Raw genomic sequence first — 19,002 nt, 5'->3', positions numbered from 1 at the left:
TGTTGTTATAGGCTTCTCATATCTCAGACGTCATCCAGCCCTGACTTCCTATTCCTACAACATTTCACGGAGTATTTGCATGCGCACTCATGTATGCACGTACAATTTGAAAACATATGTACGTACATTCAATCGCATATATTGCATTGCTTCCTGATCCACTTAAGGTGACTCGCACGCAGACTAAACCACAGAGACATGAAAAAGTAACCACAAAAACTACTCTTTATTGTTTATATGACTACTACCGTTATTGTTGTTGTTGTCGTTGTTATTGTTGTCGCATAACTGAAGAAAAATCTGCATAACTAAGACCTTGGTGACTTTCGTTTGCATTACGAACTGGGAGAGCTCATGGGAGGAAGAGGGTATTTATGAGTGAATAAAATACTTTGAGATATGCACGTCCAAGTTAAGTTTGCTCTCTGTGAATATGAGAAAAAAGGTTTTTTTATATCTTTGAGCATCAACCGATGAAAATTCGATCCAAATTTTATTTAAGATTTAATTACTCTCGCTAAACTGCGAGAAAGTGAATGATAAAAAATTTTAATTCACAACAAAATAGTTACAAATTACATGCGGCTGCGGTAAAAAAAGGCAGGGTTCCAGTAGAATACGATCCCAAACTCTCTTGGTCAAGAAAAATAATCAGGAAATACAAATTGACGCAAAATTAATCACTCAATCGGAAGATTTATAATTTCACGACAATCACATTTGACATTTGACAAGAACAGACAAGCAATGGAGTGCATAAAAGTTAAAATAAATAAAAGAATTTCCATGACTTGAAATAACTTTTTTTATTTTCATTTAGCAAAAAAGTTAGTCAAACGCGAAATAGATGATTCATTTTGGACCACTTTGTACAAAGCAGCACCACTGGTGGCAGAATCCAAAACGAGCGCCCAAGCAGCTTAAAGGTATATGGTTACGGGACTCGCTGATCGACGATCAATTGATTGAATCCCTGCTATATTTAAGAAATGTAAACCAAAGTGGTAAGAAATGGTAATCACATAAAAAGAAAAACATAAAAATATTTTAATGAGTTTACCATCCACGTTAATAACTATGACCCTAACTAATGGAAAAATTATGGAAACTTGTATGAAAGGTAGGTGAGACTTAACTATTGTTAAAAGGGAGGTGAGACTTATAGGCCTCATGTCACATGTGAGGCCTTGTCTTCTTTGGAAATGGAAACCGCTCTTGCCATAGGACATCCTCTCAATATGTGGCAAAGCAAGCTTTATAGATATTTGTGAGAAAGGCACTTAGAAAGCCACAGCCCACTAGTAATTCAGTGAGAAAAACGCCATGAATTTCTGAAGATTTGCACCTTTTCAAGACTTATGAAAAAAACTTATGTGTTTCATTGAATCGTCATAGCAACTGAACTCAAGGTGATTGATTCCGGAGTTTTCATTCTAAAAAAAAACATTCAATTTCCAAAATTGCTTGTTTTCTCTTCAAAAAATTAAATCCTATCACATTACCCATAGAAAGATCTATATACGATAGATCTCTGATTAAGAAAGTAAAACTACTTCTACTTAGAGATATACAGTGAAACCTCTCTTGGGCGGATACTCACTGCCAGTTAGCTTTTGTCTGTCCAAGGGAGATATCCACTCAAAGGAGAGTAACTTCAGCCGATATATAAGATTTGGTATAGAAAAAATGTCCACTTAATAAAGGAAGTGTCTGTTAGGAGAGGTTACACTGTCATCAACTTAAAGAAGCATTTCGTAAACAAGATTTTTAAGTTAATATTTTGAGCTTAAGCAACCAATAATTCACAGCCGTAATTTTTTTATGCGAATAACTTTATAGAACTGTACAGTCCGCGACAAAACAAAAGCATCTCAATATTTGGACTAGTTTTGACGATTTTACCTTTTATTTTTGCTTTTTTTCGATTTTTTTTTTCTAGAAAAGTATATGAAAGTATATCATTCATTGTATAACAAAAACCATATACAGTTAAAATTCACAATTTAAACAAAAGTTAGAAAAATCCCACAAACATTTTGCCACAATCCCACGGTTTTTAGAATTTCGCGAAAAAGTACCAGATTTATAAAAATTCGATATATTTTCTTCAACATTTCAAACTTTTTAATAAGAACTTTTATTTAATTTAAAATTTAGATCATGCGGTTTTATAGTTTATTCAATTTTAGTATAATAAAGTGCTACTCTGAATTTGCTAAGAACTTTCGTTGATTTTTGAGAATTTTTCCTTTTCCTTTTTCTTCCATACAAAGTCAAGGGTATTTCATAAGGAGCAAAAGCGCAAACCCAGAGGGAAAATGGTTATAAAAAATTAACGAAAATTCTGAGCCACTTCAAACTTCATTATACTAAAACTTAATGGGCTATAAAACTGCATACGCAAAATGTTTCTTAAAATTCTTATTAGTTAATTTTGAGTTAAGTTAAGATTGAAATTTTTTTGAAAATGTATCGAATTCTTATAAATCTCGTAATAATAAACTGTGATTTATACGAGATTTGTTGTAGAATGAGCTATGCTTTAATAAAAACCATTATGTGAATTAATAAAAATCAATAGAACAGTCACAAAAACTGGTCAAAATATTGCGATTCTATTATTTCGTCCATAAGTGTTGCTATTGTAATTCCTCACCCACCCCACCTTTAAGGGGGGGCCCTCATTTATCGGGTCAAAAAAATCGATTTTTTGGAAATAATTTTAATCTCTTCTACAACTATTTAAGAATATACTTTCAAAATTTCAAGTCGATATCTGTATTTTTGAAGGAGTGACAAAATTTTTAACAGGACGCGACGGGTGGCCTGATCGCCTGTATCCAAAACTTTAAACGCGTTTTTCTCGAAACATCATTTTTCGATTTTGTGTACACAATTGAGAACGCTGTATTGAACCAATCAGGCTTTACAATAGCTCATTTTAAAGATAATTAAATTGTTTTCAATGTGACATTAAGTGTTTTTTTTTAAAAAAAGATTTTCATATTTTTTTGTAATTTTAAAGTCAATTTTTATGCATGAAAAATCACTTTTAACATAAAACTGGGTAAAAAATATCAATTTCGACATTTTTTTTTTAAATCAAAATGTCACTTCGAAGGTATTATCCTAAAGTTTTAAAAAAAATTTGGTTTTTTTATTTCAGAAAAAAATTCAGAGCGCTAGAATGTACACAGATAGAATGAGGTGCCATGGACGAGGTGTATATTTCCATACTTAAAATGTTTTTTTTCTTCTCCGAAAATTTTTGTAGACAGTCAAGACATTTATTAAAGTACTTTACAAAACGTTTGAAGTTATTTTACCTGAGAAAAAAATTCCCAAAAATGATGCATTTTTCGACCGTCTAGTCTAAATGAGGGTCCCCCCTTAACATAATTTGACTATAAATATTTTGCAGTACTCACTTAAATCCTTTTTCGTCATCAATGCCATTGACAACGCCATTAGTATTTGTTACTTGGTCGTCTTTCTTTAGGCCGTTTGTGTCAAACGGAGAATTGGCCTTTTCCTTTTCGTCGTGTGACTGAAATGAAGCAAGAAAAAAAAGTAAATAAAATATGCAAGGTATGAAATGAAAGTGCAAAGAATAAAACAAGTAGAGAAAGTCGTCAGATTTGTCAAAATCCAAGAATTTCAGTTATATAAATCAAAAGTAAACGGTATAGAGCGATTCATTATTAAGCACAAAAGAACTGACATCCTGGCATTTGCAAATTATTATGGCAAATGCATGTGAGTACATTTATGGCAGCACAGGTAGGTAATTTGAAAATGCCAATCTGCCAGCTCATTTTAATTTAATTACGAACTACCCTAATGCTTTTTTGCTTTTATGATTTCAAGGGTGTTGCCCTCATAGACATCATTCAACTGTTCGAAACTGTTAATGCACTCAATCTTCACGTTTTGAAGCATCATCGTTTTTGCAGTAGTCTGTCAGAATGTCGTATTTTAATTATCAACGACTACCCTAATTTGGCAATGCCCGACTTCTTCTTGTAAGATTGCTACAAAAAAACAAATTTTTGAATGCACAAGCTATCCAAAAGACGTAAAGCCGATACACAGATGACTTGGGTTCCAAAGTGAACGATTGTCTCTCTTCACTTCACTGCGAGAAATCTTCAGCTTTCTCCCTAAATCCACAGCGACCTTCTTTAGCACCTGGACGAACCAGGTCAAACTGCAATTAAAGGTGAAAATCGATGATATATCAATACCGAGCCCGATACACCAATAAAAAAACCCAAAATTTTTGAGGTCACCTTCCACAGTTTGCTCTCCATCTCAGCGCACATAAACGCAATTGTCACTAAGGCCCAATTACGCAACAATTTCCTCAAGTCGTTAGCTGGTAGCACTTGGGGGCAAAAACAGAGAAATATTGCTGACAACCTTTACAGCAACTGGCCAGTCGGTTTTGAATTACGCTGCGTCCGTCTGGTCGCCTGGCACTAGTGATTCGCAGTAGACAAATCTATCTTCAGACCTACCAAAATACTGTCATCAGAACAGCCACGGGATGTCTCCTGGTGCCTCACCTGCAACATCTCCACAACCAGGCTTCCATGCTGCCAGTTATAGAGCTACCTTACTGTGCTCAGCAAACGATTCCTTCCGAGCTGCTACCACTGATATCTCCTCTACAGGCACTTATTAGTGGCTGAGCCACATCCCACATCTCTTCGATTTTACTGACAAGATCCAGTGCCAAAAACGGCTACAACTACTGGATCGGACAAATTACAGACAGACATAAAACGGCATTCACCGGGAGTCTCTTACCACCTTTTTAAACTCCCGACCCCAGAATGCCATCTTGGTAGTCCAACCACCAAGCATAACAGAAGCAAAGCTTCAGCTGCCTCGTGAGACAATTACGTTCCAGATATTGTAGCAGGTTAAACTACTACCTACCCAAAATTGGCCGTAACATACTCAACAATGTCCGGCATGTTCCGCACAACATTAACCATTTATTCAAATACGCCGTTAAATTCAATAACTTAACAGCCCTCTAACTTTGGACTCACCCAAACCAAACAGCATATTTCTTAGGCCTACCGCTGAGCTGAGATAGACGATGACGACCGACGAAGCTTGATAGTTGAGCTATACGAACAACAGCAGCCAGTTTTACCAGTTCTAGTCTTACGCCAATTTGGGTTTTAACTTTAACATTCAACGCGCGCTTTTTGCCGGATTTTTTTTAGTTATTTGATGCTGCATTCAAAATGGTCCCTATTTGCGCAGTCTTTTCTTTAAAGTTTTCGTTTTTCAAATTTATTTGTGATAAGTTAGTCTGTAAATTTATTGGTGGCCGCCGTAACCGAATAGGTTTAATCTGTTATGGCAAAGATTCTAAGCATTTTTGGCTCAGGCATTTCTACAGGTCTTAACGCCTTTACTCAAATTTGCCTTTGTTTGTGAGAAGGCTTCTATTTATATAATTTTTTTCTAGCATACACACAGCATAAATGAATGAGTTGATGGAGATTTGTACTTTGACCTTGGGATATTTTGTGCCAGAAGCACAGCCAACATTATCGCCAGCGTTACTCCTGCCAAACGAGCTGTAATGACACTTTTCTCGAAAGAAGGCGAGACACTCATTTCCAATGTGAAAGTATGTGCGAGTGCAGTTCTTAAGTAATGAAAACTAGTGGGCCATACAATTGAGCAACGCTTTTCTATTCCCACAATAGAACACATTTCAGATTCCCAATGCTAGAGAGGAGCAAATCTTGCTTGCAACACTGCACTTGCTTTATTTTTGCCCAGGGAAGAACACAAAAATGGTCCAGAAAACCCGGAGATCGAATGTGTTCCGCCATTGGAAGTTCTTGTGCTTGCATTTCCGTTTAAAGTCTGGTGTTCATTTATTATTATTATGAAAGGATTTAACACTGCGACCTGAAAGGACTATTCTGTCCTCTTCATGGATTCAGAGTATTTCTCTAAGCTCAACTTCCTCAATAAATGTTAGTATTCTACCGGAACGACAGCAGCATTCCTTGTAGCATAGGCTTGTATGCTGCTACAACAACAACAACTCAGGTGTTTATCCCGCTGTTGTTCATTTAAGCAAATGTTTGCGTAACCGAACAGCTACTAAATAACATTTCGCGTTTGTAAAGAAGAATAGGCTTTTGTACTTTAACCTTGAATAAAAACAAGGATATGGGGTGTTGACATCTTAGACACGAGAATGAAAAATAATCCGAAATTTATATGCAATAATAAACTCTATAAATTAAATATAAAAAAATAGTAATAGAAAATAATACAAAATCGCAAGCAATTCATAGAATTCTATTAAATGAAAGATTGCGAAAAAATAGGGTACTTGGTGTCAAATGACAAAAGACACAAAACTTTGCACAGCTCACAATAAAATATCAGGGCCAATCGATTGGTTTTGCTTCAGAAGGCAATGAAAACACAAAATCCATTAAAGATATTTTACAGCAATAAATAAAAAACAGTTTGCGCAAATAAAAAACAGCAAAAGACCGTTGTGGTCTTCAGAAAGACTACGTCAAAGTACCTATAAAATTTTGCTTAGTTTTATACTTTTACATGCATGTATGTATATACATACACAGTTAGATATGTATGTGTGTATTTTTTAACCAGTTTACTCACTACTTTCCAAGTGGATAATAGAATAAGCAAACCCAGTTGGCTGCTGCTTTCATCATTACGTCGTATTGTCCGCTTCAGGAATGAAGTCGCAGAGCAAGAAAAAGCTCAGCAAATGAAATTGAAAAGCACACACAGAGCCAAGGATAGAAGTGCGGACAACTTGTAGAATAAAAGGAAAGCAATTGAAAATCAATGGATAATAGATACCAAAGTAGTAGAGCCCCTGAAGTAATGCGAGCTCATGCGTATGGTTGTGAAGAGGCGCTTATGTAAGGAAAAAAGTAGGTACATGCGAGTTAAAAATTTGATGCATCCCATAGACTTTCTTTATTTATATTTATTACGTTTTGTTTAAAAAGTATCACAAATTTCTCATTTAAACGTAGCGGCGCTGTGAGATATTGTCAGTCTTTTTTTTTTTTCTTTTTTGTTTTTGGTTGAGTTGGGTGTATCTATCAGTTTTTGTGATATTGCTTTATCAGTTAGTGTATGCGAAATATGTTTGTAAACCAGCCATTCTTTAGTGCATTCTTCGGATTTCTTTGTCGAATTTGGTGTGCAGAATTGACTTCCAAGAAAAAATCCATTCTCATTATTATATAGTCAAAATATACTGGTCAGCCTTCGATGAGGCACAAAGAGTTTAAAATGGGCCTTACTGAAGTTAATTATGTGGGCTTGCCTCGTTCTCGTCGTCCATTCAGCTCTGTTGAGTTATGAAAAAGTTAAGAAAATTATACTCGAAGATCGTCTCAAAGTAGCGCATTATTTACGCTGTATTTAGGATGAGACGAGTTGAGGCGTGGCTTGTGTTGAAAATGCTAAATTTTTTGCAAAAACAGTTTCGCATTAATGCCGATAAAAAAAGCTTTATTAGGACCAAAAAGTCTTCGAAACTATCATTACCGGTGACGTGATAACAGAGCCAACAATCATCGTAATGGTGCTTGAGGTGGTGTGAAAAGTTCTCAGAAGTAGCTGAAGATGGCAACAAATTCGTTCAAAGCATTATTTGACTATTATAATTGATTGCGATGATTACTTTATCTCCTCATCTTATAACAACGAAGCTCCAAAATACTAATAACTACGAGAGTAGTATGAAAAGTCCGTGCAAAAAAAAACTAGTTAATTGTTGTTTATTTTTTACATAGACTCCTTTTAGGCTTGTACACATCGTCGAACGCTGTTCTAGTTTGTTAATCCCTTTAGAATTATAGGATTTGTCCAATTCTGAAAAATAACCATTCCTTTCTGCCTCCTCATTTGAATAAAATCTTTTTCCCGCCAACCGTTACTGCAAATTGGGGAGCAAATAGTAGTCTGAGGGAGCCAAGTCTGGAGGACTGGTGAGATGTGAAACGAGTTGGAACCCTATTTCCATTAATTTAACGACCACAGGTGCTGAGGCGTGAGCTGGTGCGGTGTCGTGATGGAAAAGGAGAATCACTCGATTTCCTAGATTCAAGCGAATGCCAAACACAAAGAAATACATACACCGACCTGGCTGAAACTTGGTGTGTGTTTTTCCAAGAGATGCTACTAACTGTTAACGGTTATGTTACCTCGATACGCGCTAGTAGTGCCATCTCTCTAACTTGCAACAAATGCACTTGGAGTGCCTGTTTTTTTTTTTTCTCTATAAAACTTTGAAATGTTCACTATCACTCTGCATTGATTAAACTTATCAAATATTTCTGGTTACTAATAAAATTTTAAAGTTGGCCGCCGTAACCGAATGGGTTGGTGCGTGATTACGATTCGGAATTCACAGAGAGAACGTAGGTTCGAATCTCGGTGAAACACCAAAATTAAGAAAAACATTTTTCTAATAGCGGTTGCCCCTCGGCAGGCAATGGCAAACCTCCGAGTGTATTTCTGCCATGAAAAAGCTCCTCATAAAAATATCTGCCGTTCGCAGTCGGCTCGAAACTGTAGGTCCCTCCATTTGTGGAACAACATCAAGACGCACACCACAAATAGGACCAGGAACTCGGCCAAACACCCAAAAAGGGTATACGCGCCAATCATATATATATAATAAAATTTTTAAAATAAAAGGAACACTTTTGCAAAACAAATGCTGTTTGTGTTTTCTATGTTCGCTTAGGACCAAATTCCACTAGTCAAATATAAAAAAGGTGTGACTTACGATTTTTATATCTACATACTCACTTGTTATTGTGTTGTTCGCTACTTTTTCTTAAATAATTTGGGTAGTGTATAAAATAAATATCAATAGATAATTCAACGGTTTTCGTTTTATTAACAAATTTCACTCACTATTTGAGCAAAAGTAATTTCCCAAAAGAAATGGAAGCGAAATAGTGCAGGAATACTAAATCATACAACAGCGGACACTGAAATATGAACACTCAAAAATTCACACAATTTTTATGGCATTTTTGCACATCTAAAATGTTTTTTCAAAATTACAATTTTAGAATGGACATACTTGCATATGCCTTAGCCTTTTTTAATATCAAATTTAAAAAAAATATATATATATATATAAAGCATTTTGTTGAAACTGCAACTTGTTTTAAACAAGCGTGTAAAATTTTTCATAGCCTTCAATTCGACAATTTTTAAAGTAATATTTGAAAAAAATAAATAAAATGAAATCAGTGCGGGGAAAAACTATAGCCTTTCTAAATCTAACTTAAGCACTAATTTCCCTATTCGTTCCCTACTACTCAAAAAATGTGGTTTTATCACAGTCGCTCATTTTTTTCGTCGTTCGAGGTTTTTCCATTTTTTCATGACTCACCAATCGCACACCGAAATAATAACAAAATAAAGGCATATGAACTAAGTGGCACAAAAAAAATGTTAAGCCTGGCAGATTACGTCAAAGCTTAACTGAAATTGATGGCTACACAAGCACACAGATTTAAATGTCCACTATTGTATACGAGGGTTGCTATGAATATTTCTGGCCTTCAGACTAGAAGTGCGCCAGGCGCCAACTGGCATTTCCATTGGAAAGTTTAACATATTTTACTATAAATTCACTCGCAACGTTTTGATGTGTAAGCCATATTAGTGTTCAGCATCGAGAGTGCCTTTGGAAATTTATCTCGAGGGTTTTAAAATTTTCGTATGATAATTTTTTATAATTTTTGACGTAGATTAACAAAACAAGAATGCATTGAGGAACCAGAATCAGTATAATGCGAGCAAGCACCGTAGTACCGTAACAAACTGGAATATAGATTTTTCTCGTGGTCGCTGTTTGCTCACCCTCAAACTCCGGGAAAATCGGCCAAAACCAGTTGGACCGGAAAATATAGAAACTGTGCGTGAAAGGATTGATCACGAGCATTACGCCACATACCGTGAGATTGAGGCATGCTTGGGTATTGAAATAGCCGACGAGCATCAATAAGATTTCAGTAGTAAAAAAGGCTAAAAATCGCCCTGGAAACGCGATTGGACAAAGTGCTCCGAAAAGTAGTTCAAATGAATGTAAAACTGTATTAATCATCATGGAGAATATTTTGAAAAGCAATCACCAACATTAATTTTTCCATTGTGAGGCCAGAAAAATTAATAGCAAACCTCGTAAAAAAAAAATGAACGTTTAAGTAATGCGAAAAAGATGAAGAGGAACAAAAATGCAGCAGTAGAGTAAATACAGTTAAGACATCGATGTTATATAGAATATTTATGCGTGCAACTGCACGCTGCATCAAGCACACAGTGCCTCAGGCACGAAAATATTGTATGCATCCAGAGAATCTCAAAATGAAAGAAATTGTGTGTGCAGAAACGAAACTTTGCTTATTTTTATATTTTCAAGTATTTTGCAAAAATATTTACCTTGTCATTGTCATCAAATTTCAGACTTCGCAAACGCGGCTCCAGGCTGGAGAGTGGACTCTCCTTGTTAGTTGGTGAGCCACCCAAAACATATTCGACCATTTTTACACCCAAACCGCTGGTGGCATCACGAGGGCTGTAAAAGAGTAAAGAATTATATTCAGAAATAGTAAAAATGACTTTGTGTAATTCGCAAGCAGCGCATTGCCTACCAGATGTATACCTATGAGACCAGAAATGCAAAAAATTAAAAAAAAAATGTTCACCTTTTGAATCAAACCAAACCAATTATCGCGTCCCTTTTGTTATTTTTTCATAAGAAACAAAGCGCCAGTCTACATTGATGAAAACCTATGGCAATTAGAAGGAACTAAGTCTGCTAAAATAAAAAAATGGGTAGGTCACTGCTTCCCAGCTAAGCGCCTCTACCATTTCCTTGCCACACTTAACTCGGCGAGATGGTGCACTGCCTTCCAGGAAAATCATTCAATGCTTTTTTGGAACAAAACTAACTAATGCTGCCTTTTATCATATACCGAATTTCAAAATGATGAAAACCGAGACTGTGACGCATTTCATAGTTTAAACGTAAAAAACTTAAAATAATTAAAACAGGACAAAGTGTCGCTGCGCGGTAGTCAGCCATCAGAACTTAAAATCATAAACGTTTAGCATAGTTTCCGTATATATAAGTATATATGGTATGCTTGAACTACCTCCTCTGAAGCAAATAGGCATTTTTTTTTTCAAAGCCTGCACTCACCTCAATATGCCCGCATTGGTGCTCGTATTTGAATCTGGTGTTTGTGGAAAGGTGCGCGGACGCGGTGGTGCCAGAATATTTTCTCCTTGTGTAGACCATGTCGAGTCTTTCCAAACTGGATGATCGCCGACACCGGGTATATGCAGCGGATTTAGCGGACCACCGGTTACGCCACCCGAAGTGGTACCTTTGCCATCGGATTTCTCCCATAGCTTTTTGGCAGTGGATGTGGTGATCTGCAATGAGTAGAAGAAAAAAGGAAATTAGTTTTATTCAAGTAGGCGAAATTATTGTAATTGTACAAAATGTGATTTAGATGAAGATTGGATTGAGCACAAGTAATTATTATTATTTGTTCCAAAATTCTGCTGATTTTCTAGATTTCTTTAATTAACTGAAAATAATTGACAACTGAATTTGGATTTTGAATCTGCTTGGTTTTTTATTTTTTTTTTATTTGTGTTATGTTTTCTTTGTTATTTTTTTATTTTGCCATTTGGGAGCAATTATGAATGTTTTGAAAAACAATGGAACTCTGAGCTATGAGCTTTACATCAAAATATAGTGCAGTGAATTCCGATCAAGTGGATGAATGCAAGTCACGGCCTCGCTGCTGGTGGTCATATAGGAAAAGAAGCCTTCAGGAAGATTAGAAAAATCAAGGAGAGGTGGCAACTCATTATGAAGAAGAAACGACTGGGCGTGCCTTGTTGAACTCAACCAGACAAAGTATAAATCAAGGATAGACTTCCGCGTTGAAAGTAGTTGATGTGGCAGCAGAGGGAAAACCCAAATGCATCCATGTTTTTTTTTTCTTTTCTATTCTTTTATCACTTTTTTTTTGTTCTTCATTTTCTTTTCTCTTGTTTCTTTCTTTACTTTTTCCCTTTTTTCCTTTTTCCTACTTTTTTTTTTTTTTTTTTTGCTTTTTACTTTTTTTTTCTTTCTACGTTTTTTTCTTTCTACTTTTTTTTCTTTTTCCCTTTTTTCCTTTTTACTTTTTTTCTTTTTTTGCTATTCTTCATTATCTCCTTTTTTCTTCTTTTTCTTTTTTTTTCTTCATTTCCTTTTTCCGTTCTTCTTTCTTCTTTTGCCTTTTTTATTTTTTTCCCTTTTTGTCTTTTTTTTATTATTTCTTCTTTTTTCCTTTTTTTTTTGTTTTTTTCTGTTCTTTTTTCTTGTTCTTTTGGTTTTTCTGTTCTTTTTTCTTGTTCTCTTGGTTTTTTTTGTTCTTTCTTCTTCTAAGGTTACTAAGGTTTGTTCAACGATTGGGAATAGACGATGAATTTATTCGTGTAGACTCTGCTTTTATTTATTTGTAGTAAGAAGACCGAACCAATTAATTGAAAATTTTCTGAATTTTTTCGCGCATATCTTTTGAACCACTCACGTAAGCAAAAAAATTAGTTGTTCAATTTGTTAAGAAAAGTCTATATTTCGACAAAAACATCATCAAAGTTTTAGTAAAGAACTAAGTTACGCCATTGAAATGCTTACAATCTTTTACTAAGATTTGCTACTAAAATTTTGCTAATCGAAGTATCACTTTTGGGAGAAATAAAGAGAGTTTTACTTGGTCAGGATTTCCCCTCCAAACTGCATCATTCGATTTTTGAAATTCAATAGTCGAAAAATTGATGTTTGCCAGCAAAATATCACTGAGCGATGTGTCTCTAGCATGCATACATACATATATTTTATAAAAAGAGACGTATTTCGAAACGAAACTGCAGCTACTCATCGAAGAATACACTTTTTGTCATTTTAGCTCTTAATTTCCTCAACTGAGAACATAAAACGGTTTATGTGAGTTACCCCACACTTCGTTGCCTTTAAATCGCTCATCGTTCTCACACTCATATGCCCACACATCTGTACATATTTCATGCATATATTCTGATTTGATTACAAAAACTGATCTCAAACATTTTGCAAAATCATTTGACATATTTTATTTTGTGGCCTGTCTCAGTTGTGGTCGTCAATCAACTGCAACAACAAATGTGAACTTTGCAACATAGTTTTAAAACGAAAAATCCAAATACTTTTAAACCCTTTACACTTCCGGCTTTCCGGCCTGTGTACGCAATCATCATCAACAGCACCAACAACTAAAACATCTAATCCAGTTAATGCATTATTTCCCTGCCGGACGCACCTAGTTTTTGCATGCAGCAGTCGCAGTCACTCAACAACATTCATTGATAAAGTCATTTAATTCATACATGCAGGCGCAACAACAACAAAACATGCAAATAGACATACGCAAACACTCTATCAAAACCATACTTTCGCTCTCAAATCTGTTGCATGCATTTCAATACTGAATACTAGGGTTTTTTCTTTGTTTTTTTTTTTTTTATTTTTTTGTTGGGGTTCACAGTTCAGCCGTTTGCAATTTATGGCATAAAATGACTGAAAGCATTGAAAACATTTTGAAAAGTTCAGCATAGATATTGCGCAAGCACTTGAACTCACACATACATTTGTGTGCAAAATAATTACCATATTTCAAAAATATATATAATATATTTTTGTATTACATTTTTTTATGTTTTTATAATTTTATTTTTTTAATACATTCTATAACAAAACCCATGTCACTCACATCTCGAAACCTTCTACAAAAATCACAAAACTGGAACAAAGTCCAAAAAAAAAAAATACAAGAAAAATGTCCAACTTTTTCTTCAGAATTCTTAGAAAAATTCTGGGTATGGAGTTTTATAGCCCATTCAATATTAGTATAACAAAGTGGAAGTTTCAAGTAGTTAAAAATGCTCATTGATTTTTGAAAATTTTTTTCTTTTTTGCTGAATTGTTTGAAATTGTCAAAAATCAATGAGAATTTTGAGCCACTTGAATTGCGTTTTATTACACTAAAATTGAATGGCCTATAAATCTGTTTACCCAGAAGTTTTCTCTTTGTTTCAGGGGTGGAAAATTTTGATGGCAATTTGATTTTTTTTTTAGTTTATTAAATTTTATACTAAATTTGGAGCTTTTACCATTAACTATATGGTTTTTGTTGTAAAATGTACTATACTTTTACCAAAACATTAAAAAAATGTATTTAAACAGATAGTTAAAGCTTGGTAATTCGTCGCGCTACTATTATTTTGTACATAGATGTGCGTATACATGCAGACCCTTAGAAGCTAACACATCTGCAATAACAAATGAAGATCAAATTTGAAGAATAATTTCACATTGTCTATCCATACGAGTTGTTATTTTTAGTCCTCTTAATCCAGTGCCCAAGTCCTTCCCCCACTGAACCATTGATTCATTGTGTGCCCGTCGTATGTGATGTGTGCAATAACCCCCATCTGTAGTGAAAAAGTGGTTAAAAATATTAAGAGATAATGATTGAGAGAGCTTGCAACCGAAAAAGAGAGGATTTAACAGCAATAGACCTGGAAGGACTGCATTCGAGCCAATCCACGCAGGTGAATTGAGTATGTATCGTGAAGTCTACATTCACAGATTTACCGCACTGACTTGTATTCAAATGTTTCCTCATTTAAAAAGCGGGGTGGCTACCGGAAGATGCTCAAATGATTCTAGCCTGAGTTTCTATCGAGGGCTCCAACAGCATTTTGCAATATCCAGACTGCCTGGGACTAATAAAAAAAATGCCTCAGTTCAAGTGAGTTAGGTTGTTTTGCTGCCGGAGTCATAAATATGAAGCAAGAAAGATGATAGAAGTAAATGTCCTTTTTTATAATGAATATCGGAAGAGAGCAATTTTGCTGGCTAACTTATCGATAGCCTCGTTTCGTGAGGTGTCTCAATTACCAGATGCTGCTGAGTAAAGCGTTACATTGGTTTAAATTCAATCGTATAGCCAGAGTATAAATAGCGGCCGAATTATTTCAGGCGCTAGCAAAATGATGGCCTTGAAAATAAGTTGGAGGCAACAGAAGATACTTCTACCTGAAAATTACTCGGAAAATCAAGCAGGTGGAATGATCTTCTACACTCAACGGCTTCAAGAAAACACCTGTCCTTAGCTCGATGCTCCATACCCCAACTCGAAACCGACGATGTATTGGATGATTCTAAGCAAACATATCCATCCTCCTATCCAAAAAGATATCAATGGAAGAAGAGTCATAAAAGGATAATTGAAGTATACGTCATGTCGTGGATACTTAGCACGCCATTATTGGCTTTTCGTTAGCTCTTTTAGCATTTTTTGCTATGGATTCAGTTTATAGTCGAAGGCAATGGAAGTAGAGAGCCTGTTAGGAGCATATCAACATAATATCATACTTGCGTACAATACGCCAAGAATTTGTTACTATTCACTAGCAACATAAAATCTTTGTGGACTAGAATAAAAGCTGAAAAATTACTTTACATTTATAGCAACACAGTTTTGCAACCATAAAGATAAAAATTAGTTTTCGAATAAAAACAAAAGCAGAAGCGCAAATTCGCTTAAAGATAAGCGACTTCGCAGGTAAGTAGTGGTCGAGCAAGCTGACGGAAGGTTAGCCACATAGACAATAGACAAACACACAAACGGTGGCGCATTGACTTCAGCTATGTAATCGCGTCGTGGGACAATAAAATTTTAATCGCCAAAGTTGAGTTGTTGCAACAGTGAAATTGTAAGAATTGAACAATTCAGCAAACAAAAACAAAACAAAAACAAGCAGTAAACACACAAAGGTTTCAAATGCATTATGCGCATGCGCGAGAACACGAAACTCACGGACTGAACTGGACTGGTTGGTACTGATGAGTGGGGTAGGCAAGGTGAAATTATTTTCCTATATTCGTAGAATAGACGTCTGCTGGAATTTTAATAGGCATTTCAGTGTTGCTGTAGCCAAAGCGAACAGCTAAGCGCTCAGCACCAAACCATCTGTCGCCAAGTCAACAGTGGTCAGTCATTCACTTAACCGACAGGCCAAGCAACTCAACAATTTTGTCTAAAGCCAACAACAACACTGGAATGGCAACAAAGCACAAGGTGAATGTGTATGAAAGTATGGATGAGTGCAAAATAAAATGTGTTAAAACGATAAAGACAGGAAAACTTGCAAAGAAAAAGAAAAACAAAACAGTAACGGAATGGAAAAAAGAACGTTTAAGCGGATTGCGGAAGGAGTTGGTGACAACAAATGCGATATACGCGAACAAGCGGACGAGTAAATGAGGTAAAACCCCAAAACGGCGAGCGTTGCAGCCAGTCAATTTATCCACGTAATAGGAAAATGCAAATGTTGGTTGTTGCATGCAACATGACAGCGTATCACGAACTGAACGATGGGTTCGCGTTTTGGTGCGCCATTTGAACGGCAATAGAATTTTAGCGCAGCTAATCTCTTCTTTTTTTGTGGTTTTATTTTCGAGTTACACGAAAGTGTGCGGATGGATGTGGATGGGAAAAATGTAGAATCAAATTCGTAATGGAAGCAAATTTAATTAAATTAAAACAAATCGTTTACCAATTCCAATGCACTTAATTAACAAAAAAATGCAAATAAGTAAATAAAATAAAATAGAATGTAAAATAATAAAATCAAGTCATAGAAAAATATTAAAAAATGATAATAAAAATAAAAGAAGGGAAATGGAAATAAAAACGAATAAAAGTAAAAATTAATAAAAAAACAAAATAGAAATTAAATAATATAAAAAAACTTAAAATTAACTAAAAAACAATAAAAAAAAATCGGAACAATTTTAAAAATAAAAAAAAATAAACACAATTCTAAAAATAAAATAAATAAAAATAGTTTTACAAATAAAAAAACTAAAATAATTTTGAAAACAATAAAATAAAAACATTATATGAAACAAAATGAAAGTACAATACAATAAAACATACAATAAATAAATGAGAAAAGCTTCAGAAACAAAATCAAATACAATGCGATAAACCAAATAAAATATAAAAAAATTAACTAAAAATAAAAAGTAAATAAAATAAATTTAAATAAAAACAAACTACAATTAAATTAAATAAGGCAAAATAAAAACAATTAAATGAGATGGAATGAAAATTAAAAATTTAAATTAAATTAAAGAGGAAAACTTCAAATACAAAACCAAATAAAATACAAAAAAATGTAATAAAATAAATACAAAAAAAAATAAAATAAAATAAAAAAAATAAAACAAAAAAAAAAACAAAAAAAAAACAAAATAAAAAGAAAAATTAAACAATTATTAATTAAAAAACATATATTAAATTGTTTTTTATGAATTTGTTTTTTAATGAATAAGGAGTAAAACAACGATATAAAGATGTAATAAGATGTAAAAAAAAAAAATTAATTAAAAATACGAAAATTAACAATAAAAAATTTTTATTTAAAATACGCAAATTAACAGCAAAAACTTGAACTTAATTTAAAATTGAAAAAACTCAAATTAAGAATAAAAAAAATAAAATAAAAATACCCAAATTCAGAATAAAAATAATGAAGTAAAAAATTTGTAAACAACGAATCAAAAGAAAAACAACACTAATAAGATGAACAGGCGTGGCTGAATCGACTCCTCTCATCATCTAAATATAAAAAAAAAATTCCAAATAAAACAAAATTAAACCAAAAACAATTAAATATGTAAATAAGGAGGTAAATAAATTTAGCAAGACTAAGATGTAAAAAAAATTTTTAATTAAAAAAACTCAGATTAAGAGCAAAAAATAGAATAATAATACCCGAATTAAGAATAAACCTGATAAGCATAGGAAAAAAGTAAAAAAAAATTCAAACTACAAATTAAATTAAAAGATATCGAAAACACACAAATAGAACGGACATGCATCCCTAAAATTGCAAAACTTCTTATAGGGTGATTAATTTTGCGCCACCTTGAAACTATTCGTACTCATATTTATACCCGAACTTATATTCATATTCGCGTTCATAATCATATTTACATTAATATTCACTCATACTCACATTCGTTTTGATCTTTATTCTTTTTCACATTTATACCTACTTATTAATACTCATATTCACTTCCATAGGTATATACCTATGAAATGATACTTTCAGCTATTAGTCCATAGATGTCGCTAGGAGTATGTTTAAACCTTCCTATATGTTTTGTTTTTTCGTCTGTCATCTGTCCACAATATTCAGTTCATTGTTTGTTATGTTTCATACAACAATTTTTTTCGCTCTTATAAATGTCGAATTCCGTGCCTTCAAACTACGATTTGCCAACATCGTGAAACCACTTGTGAAATGCTACTCTCCCAGTTCAAAAGGAAGTCTTTTTTGCATCGAATCGTTACGGGTGATGAAAAATGGGTGTATTTCTCCTATCCCAAGCGTAAACGATCGTATTGTCCGCCCGGCCACAAGCCAAAAAAAAAACGGCCAAACCAAATCGCTTCGGCCGCAAGGCAATGCTGTGTGTTTTCTGGGATCAGCGTGGTATGATTTGGTACGAGCTATTAAAACCAGGTGAAACAGTTGATGGTGCACGCTACCAACGACAATTGGCCGATTTGAACAGCGCTATACACCGAAAACGCCTAGAATATGCTGATCGGCGTCACAAAGTAATTTTTCTTGATGACAATGCACCACCACATCGAACAAGAGCGATTATGGAATTGGTGGAGACGTACGATTAAGAACGGCTGGTGCATGCGGCTTGCTCACCAGACTTGGCGCCTTCCGATTATCATTTGTTTGCATCGATGGGCTACGCACTTTCCGAGCAGCGCTTCAATTCTCACGAAGAAGCCAAAACATGGCTCGATGTTTGGTTTT

General features: G+C 34.3%; 1 protein-coding gene across 1 annotated transcript in view; it reads right to left on the bottom strand.

Moving 5' to 3' along the window:
* Positions 1–19,002, bottom strand: part of LOC129240892 (maternal protein pumilio-like) — a 148,223-nt gene that overhangs the window by 31,096 nt on the left and 98,125 nt on the right. The window contains exons 4-6 of the mRNA XM_054876963.1: positions 11,255–11,490; positions 10,492–10,627; positions 3,429–3,547 (exon numbers count right to left, since the gene is read on the bottom strand). Of these exons, the coding sequence (XP_054732938.1) occupies positions 3,429–3,547; positions 10,492–10,627; positions 11,255–11,490 (491 nt within the window). The remainder of the gene's footprint in view (positions 1–3,428; positions 3,548–10,491; positions 10,628–11,254; positions 11,491–19,002) is intronic.

This window comes from Anastrepha obliqua, chromosome 1 (genome assembly GCF_027943255.1).
Source record: "Anastrepha obliqua isolate idAnaObli1 chromosome 1, idAnaObli1_1.0, whole genome shotgun sequence".
Classification (NCBI taxonomy): Eukaryota; Metazoa; Arthropoda; class Insecta; order Diptera; family Tephritidae; genus Anastrepha; species Anastrepha obliqua.
The sequence above is the reverse complement of the archived record's forward strand: the minus strand, read 5'-3'. Positions and strand labels throughout refer to the sequence as shown.